This window comes from Triticum dicoccoides, chromosome 6B (genome assembly GCF_002162155.2).
Source record: "Triticum dicoccoides isolate Atlit2015 ecotype Zavitan chromosome 6B, WEW_v2.0, whole genome shotgun sequence".
In the NCBI taxonomy this organism is placed as follows: domain Eukaryota; kingdom Viridiplantae; phylum Streptophyta; class Magnoliopsida; order Poales; family Poaceae; genus Triticum; species Triticum dicoccoides.
This window is the reverse complement of record NC_041391.1, coordinates 42,525,548-42,542,700: the sequence shown is the minus strand read 5'-3', so window position 1 is coordinate 42,542,700 and position 17,153 is coordinate 42,525,548. Positions and strand designations below refer to the sequence as shown.

General features: G+C 46.1%; 2 protein-coding genes across 3 annotated transcripts; one reads left to right on the top strand and one right to left on the bottom strand.

The window, feature by feature from the left end:
- Positions 1-8,828: 8,828 nt before the first annotated feature.
- LOC119326119 (putative serpin-Z12) lies at positions 8,829-10,430 on the top strand. The gene has a single exon (XM_037599824.1). The coding sequence runs from the start codon at positions 8,881-8,883 to the stop codon at positions 10,147-10,149; it is 1,269 nt and encodes a 422-aa protein (XP_037455721.1). The 5' UTR covers positions 8,829-8,880; the 3' UTR covers positions 10,150-10,430.
- A 1,747-nt stretch (positions 10,431-12,177) lies between these two features.
- Positions 12,178-16,644, bottom strand: LOC119323308. Of its 2 annotated transcripts, none has more exons than XM_037596920.1 (13): positions 16,426-16,644; positions 16,061-16,318; positions 14,682-14,856; positions 14,499-14,560; positions 14,207-14,370; positions 13,993-14,090; positions 13,809-13,867; positions 13,597-13,731; positions 13,274-13,512; positions 13,023-13,182; positions 12,736-12,817; positions 12,610-12,657; positions 12,178-12,516 (listed from the first exon to the last, which is right to left on the bottom strand). In XM_037596920.1, exons 1-13 carry the CDS (start codon positions 16,627-16,629, stop codon positions 12,305-12,307), a joined length of 1,896 nt encoding a protein of 631 aa, XP_037452817.1. In that variant the 5' UTR covers positions 16,630-16,644; the 3' UTR covers positions 12,178-12,304. The 2 variants fall into 2 exon arrangements, with proteins under 2 accessions (XP_037452817.1, XP_037452818.1); XM_037596921.1 differs by having other exon boundaries at positions 12,178-12,513.
- Between the last annotated feature and the right edge of the window lie 509 nt (positions 16,645-17,153).

Genomic DNA, 17,153 nt, shown 5'->3' with positions numbered 1-17,153 from the left:
CATCAATGATCTTTTTGTATAGAATCTAAATTGTCAATAGGAATCTACTACCGATTTAAGAACCGGCGACGACTCCTATTGCACCCACAGATCCTACACATAGAGCTCAATGAAGACCAAATGCTTGTGATAGTTTGAGAAGTAACATATTTAAGGTGGTCAAATTCTTGCTAAGGGAGCGAGGTGGGACTAAAAATAGCCCCTGCCACAACCTCTTTAGTACCGGTTCGTGCCACGAACCGGCACTAAAAATGCTGGTGCTCGGCCAGCATCTTTAGTACCGGTTCGTGGCACGAACCGGTACTAAAGATTCGCAATGAACCGGTATTAAAGGTCTCCTCCCGCCTAGTCATTTGAACCGGCACTAATGGACGCATTAGTGCCGGCTCATATGCAAACTGGTACTAATGTTACTCATATTTGACCCTTTTTCTACTAGTGATACTACTAGTAAATATGAGTGTGTATCAATGGCCATGTTAGTTTCCTCATTTTCATGATGTAGAAACATGCACCACACTATTGGTTTCATCTAACCATACATTAGGGAAGTAAATGTCCATATGGAGAACTCTATATTTGGAAGTAGTGAAATCATGCAATGTTTACCATGTGTACATACCTATATTCTCCCTTCAGCAATCAATGGCTAGAATAATATCCTCACAATTTTTTTGCCCACAGAACACGAGTATATAACAATGCATGGTCTGTTAGTTACCTTGAAGAATTTGTTTGTGAGGATAGAACATGATTACATAACATGCATGACATAATAGTTTCCTGTGAAGAATCGATTGCGAGATAACATGAGTGTAACCATGCATGGCACTTCTATATTTTCAAACCCAATATACATTTCCCTATATTTTCCTCCCAGTTCCAACAGGGACATATCAATGTTGTTTCTTGCATTATCCTACTCATACTTTGAACAATGCTGATCTTACATTAACAATGTCTGTCCTTTTTGATATGATGCAGTGTCCCTACAGTTACTGCCCTTTGTAATCACACCACCTTTGCCAAAAACAGGGAAGCACAACTGGTTCCTCGCTCGATCAGACGATGGCAAAAGACTGATGATCATTCGGACACATGAGCCGGAAAAGTTATATTGCAAAAACCCCATTGTATACAAGCACCGTGTAATACATGAGTATCCGGACAGTGGCTGTTACGTCTATGAGCAGGATACCAGCTTGTTGGGGCCTTTAGGATTTTTTAGTTGTAGGCGGGTAAACAGCCTTGGTTCACACTCTCTGTTTCTCAGACTCAATTATCCGATTAACTAGGAGATCACCATTGGCAAGGACCTTGATGGCAGAGAGGCTCTGTTTGCTATGGAAAACTGTGTCTACACGGCGAGCCCTAGGAGTTCGGGAGCAAACTCCCCTGATTGTCGACGATACAGCCTGCAGCCAAAAGAAGGTGAAAATGAAAAAGGCATCCGGATTAACTTTGATCCTTGGATGTCTCAATTACGACAGGCAGTGATGTGGTTCAAGCCTTCAGGTTGATAGGTAATTGGGCTGTTGCATCGAAAGTGTGGAGTACTGGTGTCTCCGGATCACTGATCGCTGAAGCGGGGCTGCAAATTATGATGGTGTTGGATCATATCTTCGAATGACTTTGTTGTCTTTGCTGCTGGTTCTGGATGGGTAGTTCTTTCTTTTGTTATGCATATTCCTTGTCATTTGGTCATCCTCGTCTATGTCACTCTTACTATGTAATAGTTGCTTCTGTTTAGAATATCATTCTCGTCTGGATCACGAGAGTCTGAGCGCTGCAGATGGGTGCGTTTTGGTGGTGTAGCAAGACTTCTTATGAACTATCATGTCTTGATGTTTATGTCAGTAGTAGTCACTAGTCAGTGTTTGAATGTTGTATATATCGTTGTTTCAAACTGTTTATTGTCTCGAACTACTGGCGGGCTAAATGAGGGCATAACCATTCTCCAGTGTTCAGAGTATATCTCCTTTTTTCAAGTTATATAATTTGAGCTCGGTGTCTTTTCGATGATGTACACTTGTTTGGGCCAGTGAGGTGTCGTTGAATATGGGCCGAGTAGTAACGCAATGCCAAACAGGTCAATTATGACTCTCAGGCCGGGCTCTCAAAAGATCCTGAAAAAAAGGTCGGGCTCTCCAAAAAAGAAAGAATAAGGACTCTTAGGCCGACATGTGGGCGCCACCGGTGTTTTCGTGCGCTTGCGCGCCGAGAGCATATTGGCGCGTGCTCGAAATTCATACTACCTTTTCATCCCCAGTTTCCCGCCCCTACCCCACCTCTGGAATCTCGATTCCTACTCCAGTTCCCCCAAATCCCCCTCCTATACTCCCTATACTCAAGTGCAGTATCATGTCGCCGGTCAACGCGGATCTCCGAGCCGGAGATCCTGAGGTCCGTCCTGCCTTCTGTCGCTGCATGCTGTCGCTCAACAGTGGCATGGCGGCGCTTGACGACTAGTTTGCCGGCAAAGTGCTGATGGTAACCATCAACGGCGACCGGCCTCCCGTCTCACCGGACGACCTTGTCAAAGCTCTTGGCATTGCGCACGGCATCCAAATAAGTAACTTGCTCGTCGAAGTCTGTCCGCCACCGGCTGATTTCTTCATCAGGTTCCAGACAACTTTCGACTGCAGCCGTGTGTTTGAATCTTCCCGGCGTTTGTTCTGCGATGGCGCGCTGGTGAGCTTTGATCGGTGGCACACATGATGGGGCTCGGTGCCCTCTGAGCTTGAGTTTTTAACAAAGCTTACCTTCCACGGCATGCCTCGACGTGCTTGGAACAGCGAGTCCATGAACGAGCTTATCAACGACCTTGGAGATGAGCTCGTAAGTATGTTTGTTCCTCCAGACAGCTGGGCTCTGACGGTTATGTCATGGATGAAGAAGCCATCCACCATACCGAAGGTGATTGGTGTTGAGATACCGGTGGAGGAACCGGGGTTGTACTATACGTCGCCACCAAGTCCGCTGCGGACCATGTTAGGGATGTACCTGTATCGAGTGTTCGTGCATGTCGAAGAAGTGGTCAATCCATCAATCGAAGTCCTGCCGCCACCGCTGGTGCCAGGGTCTGTCGACGATGTCCATTACAGGAGTCAACGTCAGACTTTCCCCGTGTTGCTCGGAACGATGGATGGCACAGGGCCTACTCCATCACGCGGCGGAGGCCACTGCTTCTTTGGGAGAAGAGGCAGGGCTGGCTGCCTGGATGTGCTCTAATTTGAGGTAACAACTGAATCTTGTGAGATACTAGTTAAATCCGAGCTATGGGTGTGAAGCATTGATATGCCAGTACATTTGATTGTGACATGTTCTAATTTTGTACCTGAACTTTTTTTAGAAAGGGTTGTACGTCAACTTAATGTGCTAGCAGAACTTATTGTGTTGTCTGTCTGTTTTCTTTGCACAACATTCAAGATATTTTCCCGTCATTGATAAAGACGATGAACCGTTATGTACGACTTCGTTGGTTTCAACATAGCCCTTCCCGTAGCGATCCACTGCTTCCATCCTGATTGTGCCGCCTGCGTGAAATTTTTGTATGCAAGTTCAGTGTGCTATGATGTTCTATATGATTGTGTCAACTATATAAGTTTTTACTGAGCATCAGCAATGCATATGGCTGAAAGATGTATTTACGAGCATCGACCGATGTGTCTCTCTTGCTATCTCTCTCTCTCTCTCTCTCACACACACACACACACACGCGCGCGCGCGCACACGCACAAGTGGGACCCGTTGAATTATTTATTTGCTCGTGACAGCTTTTAATTAGGTTCCGCTGTAATCTAACTTTTTTCTTAAGTTATTAATTGAGCTCAGTGACTTCAAAAAGTTGTACAGAAGCCTTCTTTGGGCCTTTCCGGCATCGCTGAATGTGGGCTGAGTAACCATGTTAGGTTGTACTGTACTATACAGGCCTTTTTTTCAACATCAGCAATGCAACTGGGCCGACAGTTGTACACAATATCCGGGTCAACTTGTTATTCTCCGCCCCGCTGGGCTGCAAGCTTTCCTAGGAGGTATACATTAGGCTTAACAAGAAAATGAACTTTAAGAAATAATAAATGGAATGTAATTATAATAACTGGGCAGTAACTATGCACCAAACACGTAGTTAGTTTTATTTTTGGATTTTGAAAATTTTAATTTCATTACTCGTTACGCGCGTAATATTTCGTTGGATTTTAATGTAATACAACTTTATTTTGAAATTATATTTAACCTGACTAGAAATTTTGGATAAAATATTTTGGATCCCATCAAAATGTGGGAATTTTTTTTGAATTCTGTTTTGAGTGGTTGTTTGAAATTATTAATCGTTGTCCTAGCTAGAAGTTGAACTGTACTTTTAACAAACTGTAAATGGGTTGTAGTAAATTCCATTAAAATTAAAAAATGGGTTGTACATTCTTACAAATCGCAAATGGGCTATATGTTCTCTGCCAAATCCGAGCTGTGGGCCTACTAAGTTGACGCGTACCAAGTGCTTTGTCTTTGCTAAAAAAACAATTCTAACTACAGTGATCATACGATGTCCATCCAACGGCCGTAGTGCTTCTTCAACCTCTGGTCTTCTTGCTCCAGCCGACCAAAGCAGCGCCGGTCATGCCGCATGCTCCTGCCTCCCGTGGCCGGCTGTGCTGCCGCAGAGGCCTCACCGCCCCCTACTATTCTCACTGCTGGCCAAGCCCTGCGGCGACGGCTGCCTCACACCGCAGCTGAACCAGTGAACCCTCGTACTTCTCTCCGCACGGGCTTCCACTGCCGCGTCTTCCCCGGCTCCCCGTCGTCCCCTTCCTAGGCCTCGCCGTCGTCCACCGCCGTGGTGCTCTCGGCGCGGCGTGGTCAACGTGGTCAAGGAACGACTTCCATCGGACGTGGACTGTACGTGGAGAGGCTGACAGCTGGGTCCACGGCCGCAGCAAGGAAGTGCCTCCTTATTACGCGGAAAATAATGATTCCTCCACCTGACAGCTGGGACCCACCGGACGGGCCACTGTATTTCGCGAAAAAAACATTTCCCCCTCACTGCTGGGACCCACCAGCTACATCTTCGCACGCAAGGAAGTGCGTCCGAAAAAAAACGATTCGCCCCCCTAACTGCTGGGACCCACCAGCTACATCTTCGCACGCAAGGAAGTGCGTCCGAAAAAAAACGATTCGCCCCCCTGACTGCTGGGACCCACTAGCTACATCTTCGCACGCAAGGAAGTGCCTGATAGTCGGGACCCACCTTGTCGACGTACGTAGCGTTGTCATTCTGGTCGTGAACGTGTACGTAGATATATACTGGTGGATGTAGAGGCGTGCACGTGTCAATGTAGAGGCGCGCACGTAGCATGTACACGTACGTACAGCGGCCAGCATGGAAGAAAGAAAATACGGCCACGTATGTGTACATACGGGCGGGGTCTCGAATGCCTACTCGCGCATACGTACGGCCATGGCTCGTGTACATGGCTGGGTGGGAATGGAGAAACAGCGTCGTTGTCGTGTTCATGGGGAGGCAACAGAATGCGTCGTGTTCATGGGGAGGCAACGAAATGTGTCGTGTTCATCGGGAGGCAACGAAATGCGTAGGAACCAACTGGCTGAGTCAGAACGGAATGTGTGGTCGTGTTCATCGGGAGGGCTTGGACGGAACAGGCGATGGAAACGAGGCCTGGTGTACCGAGAACGGAGGAAACGGCCTTGTGTTCGACCAGCCACGTTCGAAACGGGATCTTGTTCATCGGGAGGGGTCTGGCGTACCGCAAAACGGAGGAAACGGACCTCCTACAGTCGAAACGGGGGTCCTGTTGATTGGGAGGGGTGTGGCGTACCGCAAAACGAATGAAACGGACTTGTGTTGGAGCCCTACGGTCGAAATGGGGGTCCTGTTTATCGGGAGGGGTGTGGCGTACCGCAAAACGAGACTCCACGGGATACTGTTCATCTCCACCGTCGACCTCCTCCAGCCTCCACGGGCTACTGTTCATCCACCGTCGACCTCCTCCAGCCTCCACCTGCGACTGTTCGTCCACGGGCTCCTGTTCATCCAGCCTCCACCGCGCGCTACTCCATTGGCTACTGTTCAACCACCCCTCTCCACGGGCTCTTATTCAACCACCCCTCCATGGGCTACTGTTCAATCACCCCTCCACCGTCTACTCTTCATCCAGCCCTCCACGGGGGCCTGTTCATCCAGCCCTCCACGGGGTCCTGTTCATCCACCCCCAACCGACTCGATCGATCAGGGTCCTGTTCATCTAGAGGCAACACCACGGGTCCTGTTCATCCACTCCCACCGCTCACTGTTCATCCAAACCCCCCGCAACGCTCACTGTTCATCCAGAGAGGCAGCATCGATCGGCTTCAGTTAGCAACAGTAGCGAAGGAATCGATCGCTCGGGTTCAGTAATGCGTAGCCTGCAGTGCAATCGCTCGGGTTTAGTTAGAGCCCAAGGCCTCGCTCGGGTTTAGTTAGAGCCAACGCCTCGCACACACACGCGTACGTGTACGAGAGAAACGCGTATCGCTCGGCCCCCGACCACCCACCGTAACCGGGAACTCCCCGAAATTTTCCTCGCCCTCGCTTCTACCATGGTTTTTTCCGTCATGGACGGCCCAAAGAATGTCATGCAGCTGCGTCTCCGGCCCGTCCAGGACGAAAAGCCCATTTTCTGTCATGATTTTTTGTCATAGAAGTAGGAGCCCACCACATCTACGATGATACCGGGTTTTGTCACCATTATCGTCATAGAAGTGTCATATGTATGACAGAAAAAATTTCGTTCGGCCCAAAATGTCACGGATGTGTCTTTTTTTGTAGTGTTATTAGTGACGTTTCTGAAGTGGCCAGTCACTTCTAACGCACATCACAATGACTGACACGTGATCACACGCCGGTCACTGATGAGGGATCAATACTATTCGATTTGTAGTAGTGAGTGTCTCCAGGAATCAACTACAACACACTTGACAATCAATTATGTCAGCCATGTTTTTTTGATGCCGAAAATCCTGAGTGGTTAGGGTCTGCTGTGCCAAGCGCTAATGGAACATGTGAAGCTTTGCTGGAGCAGACTTTCCATGGTAAAGGTTCAGAAATTTCTTTCTGCCGAAGAGTCAGAGGAGTCAACATATCCATCATGCCAATATTCCTTGCGCTTTTTCGCAGCCACCATCATACCATAAGTTGAACGAACTAAAAACGCCCCTTCCACTCGAAGTTTCACACAAAATATCCGGGACCCTTCTATTGCAAAGTGGCATACTCTCTCCGTTTCATTTTTTTTAAGTTCTAGGTTTGTCCCCTAAGTCAAACATTTTAAAGTTTCATTAAGTTTTAAAAAAAATCTGACATCTACAACATATACTATCAAAATATTTTTTTATGATGAATCTAATGAGACTAATTTGATGTTGTAGATGTAATTATATTTTTCTATGCACTTAGTCAAACATAGGACAAACCTAGAACTTCAAATATTTCAGAATGGAGGCAATGTTGCGCTTGACAAAAAATAATTTTACTTTAGCATCCTTGCACTTAGTGTTTTGGAAAACCGAAGAAAACAACATACTTGCTTGGCTAGCAAGGTGAGATTAAGATCTTCAAATCCCTAAAGATAGCAACTCCTATAAACTTTGGCTAACTCATAGTTTTCCAAGAAACTCAACTTGGTTTGCGCTGACCTTGCTTACCCCTCCCCCACCCCCACCCATGGACCCACCAAAACTTTCTAAGGCGCTCAAGTAATCTAGATGCAGCTTGAATCAAGACATGGAATACATGAAGTATCTCTTGCGCCACTGACATGACCAAAACATCCTTCCTATCCATCATTGAACCTTGTTCCAAAGTCTATTTTCTTCTTTTTTGCAATGGTACCTTTCAAGTATTTGAAGGCCCCGTTCATAGAAGCATCAATGTTAGAAGGCATGCCTAGGTACATTTCAATTGAGAACTTTATGCCTCCTTTGGTTTGAAGGAATTTTATAGGAATTTCATAGGATAGGATTTCTATAGAATTTTTTTTCCTTTACTTCCCTTTGGTCTGTAGGAATAGAATCCTATTCCTATGAAGGAATTCTTCCTATCCTCGACATTTCATAGTAAAATAAACATTAGCCTAGACTCAATGAAAAAAAAAATCCTATGATGTGAATTAAAGGACATCTCCTTTCCTATTCGCACTCATAGCATTTGAGACGCATGGCATCTCATTTTCCGTGACTCTCCTATTCTTAGGATTTTCCTATGCTGTGAACCAAAGAAGGCCTATATATCTTTAACATCTTCACGCATAGGATTAGGGCAACTCTTGCTTCAAAATATAGAACATTAGTCGGTGTTTATGCGTTGTTTGGAACCTGTTACAAAGACTAAGAGCCCGACAACTAGGACACCTCTTCCGCCCCTTGACCGTCGCCTTGAAAACAAGCTGAGATGATTGAACTATTGATTTTAGGAGGCATGAAATACCATGAGATGCTAACAAGAAAAGGTAGGGTGGGATTGGATCCCCTCGGCGGATACACTGAAAAGGTTTTAATTCATCGAGCTAGTTTTCCTTTGAACAAAACTGATTTTTTTTCTATTGAAGAAGAAGAAATGAGAATATTGAATGTTACCCGCAAATGTACTATTTTTTTAGAAGAGTTTTTTTTGTTGAGACTTTTTTTTTAGAATATGCCACTATACAGTTTAATTGAAAATAATACAGAGCAAGAACAACTCCTGTCCGGGCTGGGCTTGAAGCCCAGTCCAGTGTCCCCCTAACCCTACCTAACCCACACGCTTCCGGTGTGTTCCAGGGGAGGCGCTCATCTCGCCGCCGGCACCGTCTTGGACATCAGATCGAATCCACGGCGGTTCCGACGATGTCGCGCTTCGAGAAGGCCGTCCTCCTCTGCTTGGCCCTGTTCGCCGCATGGCACCTCTGCTCGACCCTGTTCGCCGACGCGCCTCCTCGTCCTGGTGGCCACTCTGCGGAGGAGAAAGCTGTAGTCAGCGGCGCGGCCGGGAACGCGTCGGGCCTGAGTCTCGCAAGGGAGGCCGGCGTCCGGGCGGCGGACGGAGCGGGGAGCAACTTCGTCATCTCGCCGCTGTCCATCCACGCGGCGCTCGCGTTGGTTGCCGCCGGCGCGCGGGGCGTCACACAGACGGAGCTCCTGGGGCTCCTCGGGTCAGCGTCGCTCGACGAGCTGCACCGCGCGCCGACGATCAAACTGGTGGGCAGGCTCAACGGCCTGACGCAGACGTCCTTCGCCTGCGGCGTGTGGGTCGACCGGAGGCAAGCGCTCAGGCCGGAGTTCATGGCCACCGGCGCGTCGCGGTACGGCGCCACGGCCGAATCTGTGGACTTCGTGTTGGAGGCCGAGCAGGCGAGGCGGCGCGTGAACGCCTTCGTGGCGAACGTGACGAAGCAGCTCATCCTCGACGTCCTCCCTCCCGGCTCCGTCCACTCGTCCACGGCGGTCGTCCTCGCCAACGCGCTCTACTTCAAAGGAGCATGGTCCCAGCCGTTCGACGTCTTCACCGCGCCGTTCCACATCCCGGGCGGCAGCACCGTGGGCGTGCCGTCCATGAAGACGTACCAGTCACAGTACATCGCGCTCTACCCCGGCTTCAGGGCCCTCAAGCTGCCCTACAAGAATGAAGTGGATCAGCAAGCTGCATTCTACATGCTTATCCTTCTCCCGGACAGCTACACTCTCAGTCTCGCCTATCTCTACGACAAGGCGGCGTCGACACCAGAGTTCATCAAGAAGCACACGCCCGCAAGGAAGGTTCCAGTCGGACAGTTCATGGTCCCTAAGTTCAAGTTCACGTTCGAGTTCGAGGTGTCGTCGGACATGAAGAAGCTTGGTGTCACCAGGGCTTTCAATAGGGGCAACTTCTCAGGCATGGTGAGTGGCATGGATGAGCTCTCCATCACCGGGGTGTACCATAAGGCCACCATCGAGGTGGACGAGCTAGGCACCGTGGCCGCTGCAGCCACGGCCATCGTAATTGGGACTACTAGTGTGGGTCGTTCAAGGGCACTGATGGATTTTGTGGCGGATCGGCCCTTCTTATTTGCCGTGGTTGAGGAGAGGACAAGCACAGTGTTGTTCCTGGGTCATGTGGTTAATCCTCAACTGGGCTAACTGAATTATTCCATAAAATGTGGAATCCTTTGGTTGTTGAATGAAACAATTGAACATTGTTTCTCAACTGGGCTGAATTAGCTAAAGGATGTGTTTCTTTTAGCTTTCTGAACCAGCTAATTAGTTAAAGGGTCTGTTTGGTTCAACTTAATTTGTAATTTCTGAACCAGATTCATGCCCAGGAATCCCCCGAAAAAAGAAATCCTGGGGTACAACAATTGTTTCTAGTTTTCTAATTTCTGAACCACATATCATTTCAGATGTCCCCATGTGCAATTGATGGTTTGTGGAGTTGCTGTTGGCTACATGTTTCTGCTCATTCCACTGATGCTTCATGCTCAGCTAGATTTTCAGGTGGATGGTAAGTTGCGGATAACAACATCTATTCTAAGCACATATATGTGATGGAAAGGGAGGGGCATATACGGATGGTCATGTGGGTCTTCTTTGAAATGTGCAACAGCGGTGCAAGCCAGACACTTCGGCATACAATTCCCTTGTTGGCGCTCATCTGCATTTACTGGACAAGAGTAAGGCTTTGGTGAAAACTCTCGGTTATTTTGAAAAGGTGAAGGGCATGCAGACTTGGAGAGATACCAGCCGAATATTGTGACGTACAACATCCTCTTGAGGGCGTGTGCTCAGGCTAGAGACACGAAACAGGTGGGCATCCTTTCCAAGGATCTGGATGAAAGCCAGTCTCTCCATATATCTACGCATATAATGGAGTGATTGACGGATATGGGAAGATTGGCATGATCAAACGGATGGAATTTGGCTCCTCTGTCAATAAACCCAGGCGAGTGCAAACCTCAAACTCTGCAAGAGAGTCATCTAGAGATTCTTTAAGCAATTCTGAAATGGCTGGTTCAAGCAAGCCAATGTTAAGTGCGTTGGGACCAGTTGGTGCCTCCGAGTAAAATCCCAATATATTACCCAATTCAAACTTTGCAAGCAAGCCAAATGCAAAGCAATTCAGAAACGGGCCATGTCAAGTGATAGGGGCTCTGTTCTGAACTGCTTCATAGTAGAATGTGTTCAGTTGCTTGTACCAGTGATATCCTAGGGAAAGGCCATCCATGTGATTGGTTGCTTGAATTGAAACCATCCTGTGGGGTTCAAATTTTAGGAATATTTCTCATGTACATTCACCAAACAACCGATCCACATGGTACTGGAGCCATCTTATCCCATTCAACATCAAGATACCCTTTTGTTTTTTACTTTGGCAAGGGGTTGCTTCTAAATTTCATATTGATGTCAGAAAATCACAGTACCATTTATTTCATCGGTAAACTTGCTATACCTTTTATTACTAGGGATAGTATTGGCTGTGCTTCAGATAAAAGATGTCACATCTTTAACAGTTTGTTATGGACTAGATCAGCATTTGGAAGAAACCCTCATCCCACACATCTCAGAATTTGACATTCTGAAGTGGCGGAAGCTTAACAATGGCAAGTACCCCAACTCTCTCAAGGCCTGTGATGTGTTGTCCGGAAATTGATTATGGTCAGTAGCAACATCAACAACTCTACTGCGAAGTTTCATCACTTTGGTAGTATTTTTAGAACATATATAGGCTGTGACTTGGTATGGTGCAGGTAATATCTTTAGTAGATGTTATCTGGGTTTTGTATAATTTGATTGGGTGTAACCGCCTAAAATCTAGCGCAGCATGCGATATTCTCGGATGCTATATATCTTTATTGTCATTTTTAGATTTTTTTTTGTTTCTGTGCTTTCTTGGATGGTATACTCACATTGACACTGGCGACTGGCCTCAGAATTGCATAATAAAAATATTCAGTTTTCTTTTACCAATATCTCTATATTGCTTTGGCCTAAAATTGAAGTATGGATATTTTATGGGTTCGCTTTCAAGGTTCATATGACAATTCGTTTTGTTTATCAGTGTGTTCCATCCATGGGTAGATTTTCAACTACGCCTGCCCGGATTTTGGAATTTACGTGTCTAATCTTTCATTAGTCTACTTTGTCAACACATGCACTGCACACACACGTTGCTAATATCAATAAAAATGCTTACCTTATTAGAAGTATGTTCTACAAAGGATCGACAAATAACTAGAGAATTTACACCCCAATCATTCCATGCTTCCAAGTTGAACAGGTGAACATTATTAGAGAGCTCTCAACACTGGATTTCGAACAACATGGAGCCATGTGAGGTCACCACCGCTGAGATGCCCCCCTTCATCAGACTCCATCTCTTTCTACTCCAGACTTCAGTGCATGTGCACCTTGCCAACTTTCTCCCGACAACCTTTTCTAGACCCGGCACGCTTACAGTGATCTTCCTCCTTGCAGTGTCGAGGTTGAAGATGGCCACGTAGATCTCTCCTGCTTCCATGCAAGAAGAAGAATCAGCCAAAGAAAAGGGACGCTTATTCGCCAAGTGTGCATTGGAAAAGAAGCATGCTGCTCAGATAAAAGTACCTTTGTTTCTAATTGCTGTCCATGCTCGTGCTCCGGTAGTTTCATTCTCTGTTGCGTCAAACAAAAGTGTTACTTAGGTAAAAATAGCGATTAATTTACGGTGAATCGGTGTAGAGTAACTTGTACCTCCTTCCTTGCTGGACCGCATTGTAGCACACAACCCTGAGTAGCTGCTTACAAGCTGTCCATTCTCTGTTAGCTCCCAGACCTGCCATTGTTATCGGCAAAAAATGATCAACCATGACTTAAGTTCATTTCCAAAGTTAAATGATCAAATGTCCATTTTTTGGTTATTATGACAGCTAAATAGCAACTTCATGACACAAAATGCTCCACAAAATTCTGCATTTCAACCTAACTCTACATCGATCCCGTTTCTCTTATCAGGATACCAATGTGTGTGCTGAACTTACCTGCTTTATATGCTGTTCGCAGGCCGAGAACATGGGAGTTTGGCTCGCTGAGCTTGTTCGCCATGGACTGACAGATGCATCCAAGCAACCATCATCGGTGTCAATACCTGCCAGATGAAACTTTGCTTGGTCTTCCTCACTGCTCATGGTAACTCCATCCCTGTATAACAATAATGTGTGTGGATCATACATATAATTCAAAAGATTAGGACTGCTTCCTTTAGTGCATTGTTTTGTCACATGCCACTTACAATGTTGGAAGAAGTTTTGCTTTGGATATGCAAAATGAGGCATTGCCATTCTGGATTCCATGGCTTCTGCAAATGCGATCTTCTGAGGAACGGTGCCATCCGACGGCGCTCTTATCGCTGCATGTACCGAGACCAAGAACCATTCCACCATTGTTTGTCACGTCCACCGGATATCCGGACTTTGAGCGACCGGATTGTTCATCTGGCTTTGAAGCCCTCTCACTATGAATATAACCAAACTGAAAAAAATATCCACAGGTTAGCTCGTTGTTCAGTATATGTTGCAGCAGGAATATCCAAGCTCCAACTTATATTTAGTTCACCTCCATGTTGTTTCTAGTGTGGTGATTTATCTTCAGTAGAGTAGGGTGGGTAATTAGATTGAATGTGCGATCGTCGAGATGCCTCAAGTCCCCACCATACATGAGCGGTGATTTAGCCATTGACCAAAGTACCATCTGCAAAAATGTGTTCAAAGGTTTCAGACTTTGGGTTCCAACTTGGAAACAGAGATGAAGTTTCTTCAATTGCAAACCTGTGTTGTTTGTTCGTCAAATGTAAGGCTAGTGGTTCTGTGAGGGCCCTGATTAGCACCTGTATGAGAGAAAGATCAAACATTTTCGAGCGATTAGTCACACCGATCAGATGTACATGGAAAGTAGAACCGAGTCGTGCATTACAAAAGGAAAGTGCCATGAAGTTATGGTATGGATGATCACCTGCATCAGTAAGCCAACCAAATTGAAGCATGTCTAAGTCTGGCCAAGACCTTCCTCGCAATCCGGGGGCACCAATCTTATTCGCAGCAGCAAATGCTCTATATATTATATACACGGTGAAAAAGAAGATAAAGTAAATTGGTTGTACTGCAAGTAGCAGTTGCCATATACTCTCTAGAATTGTGTGAGGAGTATCTGTTTAAATGGAATCTACCTGGCGACATCGAAATGTGGGCGAACATCTTTCCAGCTGTCCCAGTCATCCCCTGTTACCCTGTACATGTCAACATGTTGTGTGATATTCTGAGCTAATGCTGGAGTGACAGCGGTTCCGGGGGAGATGGATAGGACGACTGGTCTCTCAAGCTCTTTCAGGATCTGCAATTAATGCAATGTGTATTTCCCATGAATTGATTTCAACAGATCACCAATTGTATTTTTGAATAATACAGATCACCAACTGTGATGTAGCTAATTCTAGAATGGAGGGCTACATTAGTTCATACCTCTGAAACGGTCACGATCTCTTTCGGGCTATAATCCGTGCCAAAGATGCAATCTAGCTTCACTGCAAGCGGAACAGTTTGGTGAACTTTGTTACCATTTGCTGAGATTCTCAGTTCTAGACTACAACCCCCTTCGGAAATGCTGAATAATGTAGCTGAAAATTAGTATGAAGTTCTCTTTACCGAAATCGACGCCCCAGTCGGCATACTGTCGGTAGAGAGACCTTAGGAATGCTCGTCCAGCTCCCAGGTCCGTATTTACACTCATAAATCCTTTCGGCATCCACGCACATGTCCTGTGGGTGAGGCCTATGTCACGCGCCCTCCATTGCCGGCCATTCTCTACATAGGCTTTTCCCTGAATAAAAATTGCAAAAAACCCACTAAGATCTCTTTCTTTTATGGTTCTAATAACAAGGTAACTTACTCCAGTTAAGCAACTACTCCCTCCGTTCTAAAATAGATGACTCAACTTTGTACTAACTTTAGTACAAAGTTAGTACAAAGTTGGGTCATCTATTTTGGAACGGAGGGAGTACTACCGTCGTGACGAGAAATTTTAGGACGATGGTCCATCTTACTTTCTAAGAGGTAACAAGATTATGTGCTGTTTGGAGACAATTTGATCCTAAGCTGTTAATTAGACAAGGGTGTATACTTGTCTACAGAAATATGGTTGGTATAACAAGATTATGTGCTGTTTGGAGATAATTAGATAGCAACTACTATTACATGTACATAATTGGATAGTAATAACTGGGAATAATATTTGGATAGTAATAATTAACAAACAATAATAATTGGATAGTAATAATAGTAAGTAATTGTAATATTTTTTGGGGGAAGTAAATGTAATAGTGAGCATGCTAAACATGTTTAGCGCTAAACATCAAATCAACATAGGTTGTTGCATTGATGTGGATGAGTGGGTGAGATCGGTTGAATCTCCAAAACTCGCTCTTTTATATTAGAACTAGTAAATGTGTACGTGCAATGCACATTGATATCAGGCACAAAATTAGTTGCACATTGATGTCATGCAAAAAATTAATTATGCGATAACATTAGGTACGCATTAATTATGTAGATAGTATATATTTGATATGTTATTAATTGCACGCTAAACATGCTGAGTGCTCGTCATTGAAGCAATATAGGTCGTTGGATTGGCATTTTTTTGTTGGCGGAGATTTATTGGATCTAGCCCTTTGGGCCTTTTATATTGGCATAGATATAGATATAGATAGAAAAGAAGATGATAGGATAGAAGAATAGATAGATACCAATACGAAAATATGCATTTATATTTTGGACGATAGGATAGAAGAATAGATAGATACCAATACGAAAATATGCATTTATATTTTGGACGTGAAAGATTACACCAAAATACTGCAAAATGATAGTAAGTACAAAAGACTTCAAAACGAAGCAAAGTTCAGCTATTCCGGAAGACCACGTGGAACATGTGGTAAGCAACCCAAACCTGAAGACAAAAAAAGCTACTACTCCATCCAGAAGTAATAACAGAAACAAAAAGGAATGAAGATGAAGAGGAGTACCGTGCGAACGTCGAGGATGGGCGTGTTGGCGTTGACGGCCTGGGTGCTGATCCCGTTCATGAGGTGGATCCCGAATTTGAGGCCCATGGCATGGACCTTATCGGCGATCGGCCTGAACCCTCCGCCACCTCGGCCCGACGGGAACCTCTGGGGGTCAGGGTACGGGCGCCCCCACTGGTCCATGCTGTCGAAGCCGTATGCGCCCACCCCCGAGCCGGCGGCGATCCTCCAGTACCACAGGAAGTCTATCACCGCGTACTGCACGCGTGCAGCACCACAAGTCATGTCACGCCGCCGCAGCAGAGAAGAAATGCAGTGTGAATCGTGTGATCTTATGAGACTATGAACCTGGTACCGTCGCCTACCTGGTATCCATGGGGAAGCAGCCTGTTGGCCATGATCCGCGCGTTGTCGAGGAACGCGGCCTCGTCGATGATCCACGAGAAGGAGTCGTACGAGTTCCAGCCCCTCGGCGGCAGCGCGGTGAGCTGCTGCTGCCGGCGGCCATCTCCGGCAGCTGACCAGATCAGGGACGTGAGGAGGAGGGCGACGCAGAGCATGCCCGCCATGGAGTTGAGGTGTGTTGTGTTGCGAGCTGGGTCGGCCGCGGCAGGCAATTATAGCGAAGCGGTTGGGGGTGTGGAGTGTGGTGGTGGAGTGAGGTGGAGATCGGGTCACATGAATGCATGCATGCGCAGGCAGGTTTGGAGGGATGCTGAGAAGCGGCCGAGTCCATTTGGAATCCATCCTGGCCGCTGACGCATTGTCCAATGTGGATACGGCCGGCCGGTGGTCCTTGCCATGGCCATCGATCTCGTGATCGTATCATCATCATCATCGCCTATTATTTATTCGGCGCAATCTTTTATATAGTACTAATAATGAAAATTATTACAGAATCCTCTTCAAAAGATAATGAAAATTATTAGCATGGTTCAATTGCATTCTAAGGTACGAATCTATTTTTATTCGTCTCAATCTTTTGGATTACAAAAAGATTGTGGAATTTAATAGCAATCTATCTGCATGAGGCTCACGCCCAACATGGATACGACCAGTGGTCCTGACCACGCGAGGGTACTGTAGCATACGT